This window comes from Pelecanus crispus, chromosome 1, assembly GCF_030463565.1.
Source record: "Pelecanus crispus isolate bPelCri1 chromosome 1, bPelCri1.pri, whole genome shotgun sequence".
Classification (NCBI taxonomy): domain Eukaryota; kingdom Metazoa; phylum Chordata; class Aves; order Pelecaniformes; family Pelecanidae; genus Pelecanus; species Pelecanus crispus.
The window spans coordinates 94,210,612-94,220,751 of NC_134643.1; the positions used below are offsets into that span (position 1 = coordinate 94,210,612).

General features: G+C 40.3%; 1 protein-coding gene across 3 annotated transcripts in view; it reads right to left on the minus strand.

The window, feature by feature from the left end:
* The window catches only part of GTF2E1 (general transcription factor IIE subunit 1), a 55,577-nt gene extending 45,733 nt beyond the window's left edge, over positions 1-9,844 (minus strand). Inside the window, exons 1-2 of one of the 3 annotated variants that reach the window (XM_075714272.1) lie at positions 9,817-9,844; positions 1,088-1,565 (exon numbers count right to left, since the gene is read on the minus strand). In XM_075714272.1, coding sequence (XP_075570387.1) covers positions 1,088-1,535 — 448 coding nt within the window. In that variant the 5' untranslated portion in view covers positions 1,536-1,565; positions 9,817-9,844. Of the gene's footprint in view, positions 1-1,087; positions 1,566-9,310; positions 9,350-9,812 lie in introns of those variants that run through there. The other 2 variants (XM_009488033.2, XM_075714278.1) reach the window with 2 other exon arrangements.
* Positions 9,845-10,140: the final 296 nt, after the last annotated feature.

Below are 10,140 nucleotides of genomic sequence, written 5' to 3' on the forward strand. Positions count from 1 at the left end.
CAAGTAAAAGGAGTTTCACAGCTCTTGATCTTTGGAGGCAGGAAAGAGGGAAAATGATATGCTGAATGTTTGTTGGGTGTTTGCCCTTCTCCAAAGCAGATTAGAAATCAGTAACCCTAGATTAAAAGCTTAAATACCACCGAACAGTGAATTTTTAGTTTCTCATTATAACTGACACAAAGCACCACACTCCCAATGTCTCTGAGAGTTTTCCTGACTTTTGTTCTTTTATTTTTGTAGAAAAGTAAGATCAAGACAAAGAATTCAAAAAGTAAAAAGTAAAGAAACTAATTCAGAAGGTGGAAGCCTAACACCTAATCCCTTCTCCTTGTCTTCCCCTCAAAATAATCCCAGATTAGACTAGGAAAATAGCATCTCATCAGGTGCAGGTGTTCTTCCTTTTCTTCCCTGACACAGAAGCACAAAGTATTTGGACTGCCCCTGTAGACAATGACACCCAGAAAAGATTCTTATTTCATATGCACGAGACAGATATGCAACTCCACTGAGACCAAGACACACACTTGAAAAAGAATCTTGTTTACTCCCAAGCACAGACAAGTCTGTAATTAATTTCTTTTAACTTTCATGAGACTGCTTGGAGAAGCAAGGTTGTGCAGTACAATGAACTGGCTAGAAGAAAATTAAACAGTAACAACTCACTCCCTGCATGACCATCTCTAAACTAAAAATTTTTTACATACCAAAGTCAACTATACATATGCCCTCCCTGCAAACTACCAGTAAGTCATACGGTTTACAGGCAAGACCAGGTTATACTGACAAGGCATCAGCTTCCAACAAGGACAGACTGCCTTATTCACCCTTGAATTCAACTGCGATAAGACCTCCATTTCTCTACTGCTTGTCACTCAAGGATTTTACCAACGTTGCTATTTGCCTGTACAGACTGTTTAAGTCTGTACACATTACTTCTGTATTTTGCTCAAACATTTACCACCTGCAGAAAGAGAGTGCCCTCTAGCTCTGGTCGAACTCAAGAGAATTTTCTTAAGACTGTTGCCTTAGAGTCCAACACTTACAGACAAAGGAGAATGCAGGAGCATTCTGTTACCTATACTCTTACCTGTCCTGGGGTCAAACAGCTGGTTGGCCTCCAAGTCTGTGAAAGTGCTGAAGCAAATGGGGCATTTAAAAGAGGCGCGATTGGTGGAGTCTCTTTCATCTGTCTCAATCCTCCTCCTCATGTGGTCCAGCTTGTACTTCACCACATTAACCAGAAGGCGGTAGTTGATGAAGTAGTAGTTATGACGGGTGGTTTTGCCATCTGGAGCCGTCTCTACCCTCATCCTGCATTTGATGAACTTATCACCCTTGAGGGTGTTGAGGACAGCCCGCAACTGCTTCCTATCAAACTTAAGGAGCTCTAACATGTCCTCTTCCTTCACGCAGGGGTTCCTGATGAGAATGTCCAGAGCCAAGGCATGTTCAATGCCATAAAAGCCACGCACCACGTATTTGGCAAGGCGTTTGAGAGCTGCTGGGACCTCAGTGAGGACGTCTGGGTCAGTCATAGCAGGTTCAGATCTTGAGCTTCATGTATACTGCAATGAAAAAAGGCAGATGGATTCTTAGTTAGTCTTCTGACTTCAGAAGTTTTGATTTATCTCACTTAGAGCTAAGAAGAGGATGGGGTGTTTTCCATTTCTCTTTCCCAAGCCCTGTAACTGTCTCCTTAGGTGTTAATAATGCCAATGCTACAGAAGTAGAATTAGGAAGCGGTACCACTCATTCAAAACAAAATGATGGAAAACTTAAAAAAGTGCACAAGAAATTGGTACCATAACATACGGCAGATTTCATTTCTACTCAGTCACAGCCAATAGAGCTGAAATAAGAAAGCTGTCTTGAAGCTGAGCTCCAGTAGACAGCTGCATGATCAGCTGAGACTTACAGCTTGGGAGAAGCATAAAAAGGTTACAGCAAGAAAGGTCCTAAGACAGCCCAAGAGTGGAATAGTCTTATGGCCCCAGTTGATGTCACTTGATCACACTGTAAGCAGCCCTGCCTGCTTCGACTCCTCAGACATCACTGGGCAGAGATATCACATGAGGACAGCTTGCTAGTACAGACTGGTATGCATCAAGCAAAAGCTCCCAGCTGCACAATGAGAACAGATAGACTTTTTCCTTACTTTCTGAGGACCTTAGTCAACTGCCTGCAGCACGAAAACTGTTAGCACTACCAACTCCTACATAACAGACTGCTTCAGCCTTGATCTTAGATGAGCAAATAGGTCCTTCCAAAGGACTGATCTTTCATTTAAAGTGTCTCACATTCAGGCCTTAGAAGCCCATGGATAATCTAGCACGACAAATGAAGTAAAAATCAACACTTAGTGAACATGAAGAGACAATGTGTTTAAAAAGAAAAAAAAAAATCCATGAAATATCCTTTGAGTTACTTATCACAACTTACCATGCTGTCTGTGACAAGACAATAATTTCCTAAAGAAATAGTGTATTTTCATTTTTCTTCACCTTAACATCAAATAGCACAAATAGTCATGACAATTACATGCTTCTGTGACATATACGGGGTCATATATAGGATCATATCATGCAAGAAATTCCTCATACTGTCACCCCTGACACAGACATAGCCAAAAATCAAATGCCAGCAGACAACTAACATCAGTGACTCTTCTGAAGCAGCTAGGAGAGAGAAAAAGGGAAGCAACTCCATAAGGCACAGAAGAAAGGCTTACTGTCATTACACAGGGTGGTTTTGTGCATTTTCCCTCCATTCCTTCAAGTCTATGCATCTGTAGGCAATAACAAGATGCCCCTCCACTCATAATGCACTTGGATTCCCATGTATGAAAAGTTCAAGATCAGCATGATAGGTGCTTTCAAAATACCCATTCAGGGGGTTGTACTTCAAGTTAACGTCAAATAAAACTTTGAATATTTTTTTTTCAATATGCTAGTTTAGGATATGAATAACCATTTCTTAAGCAAAAGGTTCCTTCAACTGAAGAAAACCTCCACACCTTAATTTCTGTTTGTTTGTCATTGCTAAGCAATTTTTATCTGTGAACTAATACCATAAATAGTAGAACTCTGCCCATCTCAATTTTCACTTCCATTAGATGTTTCACACACTGTATATGTACCTCCCCAGCATTCAAGTCTCAAATAAAGGAAAGGGGAAAGTGACAGCATAAGAAAGGATCTGGATGGGTATCCTATTTTCTTCATTGCTATCATAAAACCCGTAATATCCTGTTTGACAAACACCATTACAGAACTTTTCTATACTCCCCACATTAAGACATCCCCCTGAAATCACCAAGCTCTACATGTTGACCAAGCAGCTGATGACTCATTTCATTCAGCTAAGACTGCTCAAAAATCTGTGATCATTTATCACAGTAGCCTGCTTGGATTTTGTTTTTTGGTATGAGAAACACTGCCCTCTCAAAAAACTTTAAGCAACATTACCCACTGAAGCTTTACTTCTCTCCAATCCCTACCCTCTTCTGCAACTGAGGAGGTTATGTTCCTCTCAAGGGTTACAGCCAGTGCAACTGCAAAGCAATTAGGCTGTGGATTGTGGAGCTTAACAGTAAGTAAATTACAATTATCCTGTCTTTTCTTTTAAAATGCTTCCCTGCTTGAGCTTTTCTTTTTCTCCAACTTGGGGCCAAATGGTATTCACAATGCTCAAATTGAAATGAACTGAACAACATCTGTTGACTGCTGGTGCGTAGGCTGAGAATAGCTTACAGAAAACAATACTTGGATGTCCAGCTTCCCTTCAAGGAGATTAAATTATGTTTATCATGGTATGAACTAGCCATGAAACAAGTACTTCTAGAGTCAGTTAGCTTCTTTTGCATGCCAGACACATAACGATTTATCTCACACAAAGGACAGTTTTACAGAGCTTTGCATTAAAGGTAAAAACGTTAGCAATAAAGGATGCCCCATCATGAGTTAGCCATACAGTATTTTTGAATCTGTAAGCCAGACCCAATCTGAATACCGTCACAGGACATTGTCCTTGAAAACCAATTTCATTCTATTGGTATTTTTACAGTCTTTCAGTCACTTAAATCTCGCTTTTGACTGAATCCGTCAGCAACATACTGATACTATAAAACAATGTCAATGCAGAAGCTGGCCAGAAGCCTTTATTTATTCAAATTGATTAAACCGTATTCAGAGTTTAAGCACAGTATAACATTAACGTAAAGATCAATTTTAAACAAAACCTGGCACCCCAGAAGAGATTTTAAAAGTCAAATTTTGAAAGTCAAAAGGTTTTTAAGTGCTGATCTCAAAAACAAACAAAACTTCTCATCAATTCACTGTCCCCTAAAAATTCCTTGCAGAAAAACTTGGCGATGCAACTTGTGGTGGGCACCGTGACCTTCAGAACATCAGTTGTAACAAAAAAAGGACAAAAGTGTTTTTAAATAAGCAATCTCACTCTGGATACCTCATCTGAGAGCTGATGGAAAGCACTTTCTCTGCAAGAATCTCATCGATAAGACAGCTGCAGATTTCCACAGCCACTTTCAAAACAGGTTTAAGGTACAATTTCCCAAATAACGCACTCAAATAGCTTAAACTGAGACCTACAAGGGACCAATAAATAAAACCATGTCTAAGAGTATATACTTTTTTCTTGGTTTTCAGCAATAGCTAGACATTAAATATTTCTTCATGTCAATCACTACAAAATATTTTTTTTTCATCTAGCGGAATCAGGAATTTTTACACAATTACTACTTCTTCTCTACTGGAGATTTTTAGCAATGTCCAAACCTTCTCTGTCCTCGGGTAACAGGGAGCATCCTAAGTGTAACACTGGTTTTCTTCCAGGTGTGGATATATGGAAACACAAGCACTCTGAAAACACCACAAACCCTTCTTTCCTATTAATCTCCTCTTCAAAAAGTTGATTAACACAGATTAAATTCTAAATCCTGCAGAAGACAGCCTTTGAGACTGACCAGGGTCAGCTTTAAGAAAGAAAAAAAAAAGAAGAAATAAAGCCACCAAAGAACACCCTTGTCAAGCTTTGCCACGTGAAAGTCAACAGTGCTGAACACAAGTTAGCTCTGAAAATGAGCACGGACACATGTTCAGCAAACACCAGTTTTTGTATTACATTGAGGCCTAATGCCAAACTGATCAAAAGCAAGGGCTTGAACAAGATCTGTATGGTTGGATGAAGGACATATTTTACAACATCATTCTTGATATTGTGTTCTCATGCAAGCTACATGATACAGAACGATGGCACAAGACTAAGCGTATACCACTGTCAGAACTCACCAGGCCGGGGTCTAACAAATTGTTTCTCTCAAAGAAGCTGGCATCTGGCCCACAAAGAATCCCAGGCTACACCATATAGGCTGCAAATCCTTATTACCTTTCACCAGGCAAGACAGACAGTGATCCAGCTCACAAGCTGTAATCCAATGCCACAAGAATATCAGTTTAAAATTCAAAAGCAGGGTCCTTTACCATTGCATCCTTGAGCAGTGATTTCACCTTCCATTGAAGCAGTAAGTTAAGCCTGAATTAATTACATGTGCAAAGAAATATGATAACATCTCCTAACAAGGTTTTAATGGACGTGCATCTGTTTCATAATAACGTCTGTACTGACCTTAATAATGTACAAACATCAAGGGACATTGTCAGGAAAAAAAAAAAACGTAAAAAAAACAATGGCCAAGATACACCACTACGCAGTAAGTACCTACAGCGCCAATAATAAAGCATGCTGGACAGGATGATATTCAGAAACACCCAAATGAAAAAATGTCAAAATTTAAACACAGGCTTTATTAAAAGGCACTGCTGTTGGGGAATTGTTCTGGGTAATTATGTGAATACAATTCAGTATTATGGGTATAGGAAGAAAGTAGAGCTGTCTATGTTATCACAGTAGGACAGCAACCCTAAATACACATTTGGTTTTTTAAAAAAATTACTCTAAATGTAAGAATAAATATTGATGTGGGTATAAAAGACAACACTGAGAAGACCTACACAATACAGTTAGATCTGTTAGAAACTCAGAGTACAGTCTGCAAAATGGAGATCATACCTCAAGTTGAGTAAAATGCATGAGGCGTAGGTCTTGAGCATAACTAGAGATGTCAGAAAGGAAATCAAGAGGAGAGCAAGTGACCACAAAAAAACATTCAGTATGATGAAACCAAAGACCATATAGAAGCCAGAAATTCAACTGAGCAAGCATCTCCACTGGTCAGGACTTTCCTGATGCAACATCAAAGGAACTGAACTCTCCTTTATGTACAAAGATTTCAAGAATTCTTTTGCAAACTCGAACAGGAATTGTGCTAAGGATGTTGGATCTGTTTTTCTTCCTGCTTTTCCTGACTAAAGCTGAGATAAGAGACAAAGAAATGCTAAAAAGGTGATACCCAGAAGCCACGATGTAGATGAAACTACACCTACAACTTATGAAAACTGAAGTCAGCCAGTGAATTAACCTGCATTTTTATCCAATACTTCAAATGAACATCAGCTTGTTTTAACATATAACTTTGAGGCTTATATTAATTCTGCTAGTAATTTTACCTCAAAAAATTTAATGAAGTCTCACTGTTCATATATTTGACAATGTAAATATTTTAAAGGTGGGATCTTGAAAAAGGAAGCAGACTGCTCTTCAGACTCATTTATGTATACAAACCCTTTATAACACCCCAGATCTCTTTTGGAGGAAAACTTGGGAGTTGCAGGGTTGGTTGGGAACCTAGGTCTATCAGACAGACTGCTCACGCTTGTAAAAGTGCTTCCTGTTTTTCCCCATATCTAATTTAAATTGTTAGAGCTCTTTTTCACTAAGTCTTTGAGACCAGGTTTTGCCGATTTGTTTGGAAAAATGCTTGTGCAGGCTTCTGCTGTAAGATTTTTAAAAAAGGCAAAAAAAGAAAATTACTCGCTTGTACCACTGACACAGTTTATTCAGGAAAAATCAAGATCAGTTCATAAAAAGAGAGTCCCTCACCTGTAAATGTGGCAAGTATGACAGGCTTCCAGGAGCCAGTGTGTACCATATCCCACTCCAGCAGTCACTTGCAAACACCAGATCCTAGTTTTTTAGTCTCTCACTCTAATAAAATTTAAAATTCTGTCTTCCAGAAGATGATGAAGTTAAGCTGAGATGAGTGATTCTGAATCTTCCTGAGTACAGGGAGGAAAGGCACAAATTTCAGAACTGCAGTGGGAAAACATGCCATCAAGATTTTAAACGCCTGTACAATGTAAACTCAGACACTACTTGTCCTTTCCAGAAAATGGAAAATGGCACAGAATCTTATATTTTCAAGTCTGCTTTCTTCCACTTTCCTCTGTAGTGAGTGGATGATCTGTGCAACATGTCCCTATTATCCAGAACTGCCTTTATCCCACGGCAGTTGCAAACCTAAAGTCTTCTGGCATTTTATCAAAAGCTTACTGAATTCCATTCAGGAGACTGGAGACTTCAGGAACACTGCTGCTCAGCCTTCCTTCTGCGCTACATCTTGATAAATCGTGTATTTTCTTTGCAAGACCTGCCCTGAAGTATTAAAGGAGAAAAGAACAATCTGCTTTCACTCAAATCCTACCTTTTTGTTGGCATTCCATAAACTGAAACCAAGAGGCCACAGGTATCAAAGGGGTTTGTTTCTTCACTAGAGATGAAAACATTGTGTTGCAGCTGCACACAGAAAAACTGAAGGGCCTGGCTGAAATTTGGACTTTTTCACCTAATTTCACAAGTAAAAATATATGGAATCACACATGATAAGGCCACAAGGTCTGACCATGCAAGGCAGATATTGAACAATGCAGGCTCAGGATGTAATTCTCAATCACATTCCTAATCTAAAACTGACATAAACAATAGCAAAATGTCAGTAAATTAAAGGACTACCTATGTGCATGTATACAAACAGATGTAATATTCAAAAGTACCTGAAATGCACATTAGCATTAAGAAACTATTTACAGTTGTAGCTGTTGAAAAAGAATGAAGCGCACTATTTATGGAAGGCCAAATTTATAGTGGCTAGAATAGTGACGGTACAGTTTCCTGTTACAGTTTAAATCAAATTATACCCTCCCTCCCATAAAGAAGGTTTTCTTTTCCTTCCCAGCCTTCAGCCACAACCCCGCTGTTTTGTGCTAATTTTGACAGTTGCCTACTCATGTAGCAAAGTGAATCAAGTTGATAAAAAGTGAAAAACTACCATGCCAAAAAAGTAGGGTATTTTAGAGGGAGGGCAAGGGGGGGGGGAAGTTCAAGAATTGAATCATTTATGTTATCAGACTAGAGCCTACACAAAGCAGAGAGAAGCAAGCATGGCTAGGGATGTAGAAGAGTGAGCTTTGCCCCATGGTGGCAAAGGTGTTAAATGAACTCAATTGTAACACAAAGCCACTACAACATTTTGACCATGGACGTCAGAAACTTACAATTTACACTCTGATTTGCATGTATACCAGCAGAAGAGTATCTGTTATTTTGGAGACATCTCAGCATTGGCCCTCACATAATGAAGTTGTAAGGTTTTCAGGGGGTTTTTAAAGGGAAAAAAGTAAGAGCATTTCTCACAAATATCAAGCCTAAGAAGTCATGATTACACTGAAGTACAGCATTCCTTGTTAAGTTTCTGACAGGAAGAAAACAGTAATTGTTTTTCATATCCTGGATTCAATGAGACCTGGACCACCACACTCCTCATCATGATACATGATGTGAGTGATATTGTCTGACTTTCAGGAATTCCAGAAAGAAGCAAGACAAAGATTTATGAAAGTACTGGGTTCAGAAAAGTTTTAGTGCATCAGGGTGTAGCAAACAAGTGTACACACTGTTGATGTAAGCAATAAAGAAACAGAGAAACTAAAGAACAAGATACCAGGTTAGCTTTAATTCATGTAGTTTCTTGTTGAGAAGAATCCCCTAGAGCATCCCATGTGAAAGCGAGCTGTAGATAGTATCTTACAGGAAGTGGAAGGTAGGAATGAAACTCCCATCATCCCTTATTGCTGCCAGAAGGTTATTTGCTCCTCTCCCAAGCACATGGCTCTGGCACTCACAAGACCTTCCTGTGTACCAATCTGCATCACTAAAGGACAGAAAAATACCTTTTTTCTCCTTTTACAAGGTTTTTCAACAGTTTAATCAGCTAGTGGAAAAGTCTGATGAGCAACAGAACCAGTGAAAGTATGCCAGTGCAGTGGAAGAGATAAAGAATAAACTCCACCTTTTGTGGCTGAAAAATGTTAACCACCTGTATTTCACAAAAATATACCTTAACTGTGCACTGCTGAACACCCTTTGTAGAATGCTGATCCTCCTTATTCATTCTGAGCCACTTGTAATGATACAAGTTTGACAGCTGGACCCATTTAACAGCTCAGTGCCATTACGAGATGTGATGTTCATCTGCTTCTCAGGGAACCAGTAAGCTCATGAAGCCAGAAGAAAACTAATGCACAAGACGAAAATATCTTGCTGACCTGGAGGAACTAAATGGTTCCACTGTGCGGGCTCAGCCGATGGCTAAACATGGCACAAAGGAATGAGCTTAAAGATGTCCCTTTGGACAGCAGCAGGCTGTTGACTCGATACATCCAGCTCATTTCACTGCACCCTAGATTTGCTGCAGTATCAATGGCTCCTCGGATTCCCATAATCTTGCAGCTTCCTTAAAATTACAAATTACACAGACTTCCTATAGTAGCAGACAAAGCTCTAAAGCCAAGCAAAGTAGAGAACCCCTTATACTATTTGCACACCTTCCTATTCCCTACCCACTTCTATGCGTCGAGTTTTTAAACACCCGATCGTGTAGGCTCCCGCAGGACAAGAGACTCGAGGGGCTCAGCAGCATCTCCTAAAAAACAAACAAGAAAACCCCCGTAACCAGCACACGAGGAGAGGCAGACGGTGGTTTGGAGCCAAAGGCGCCGCAGGGCCCCAGGGCAGCGGCCCAGCCGGACGAGGCGTGGGGAGCACGGACCCCCGCGGGCGGTGCCGGCGTGCCCGGCCCGTCAGCAGCACCCAAAACAACTGGAGGGACGGAGCGCCGGGCCGAGGGCCGCCGGTATCCGCCGCCCACCGCGGCGGGGGAGAGGAGGG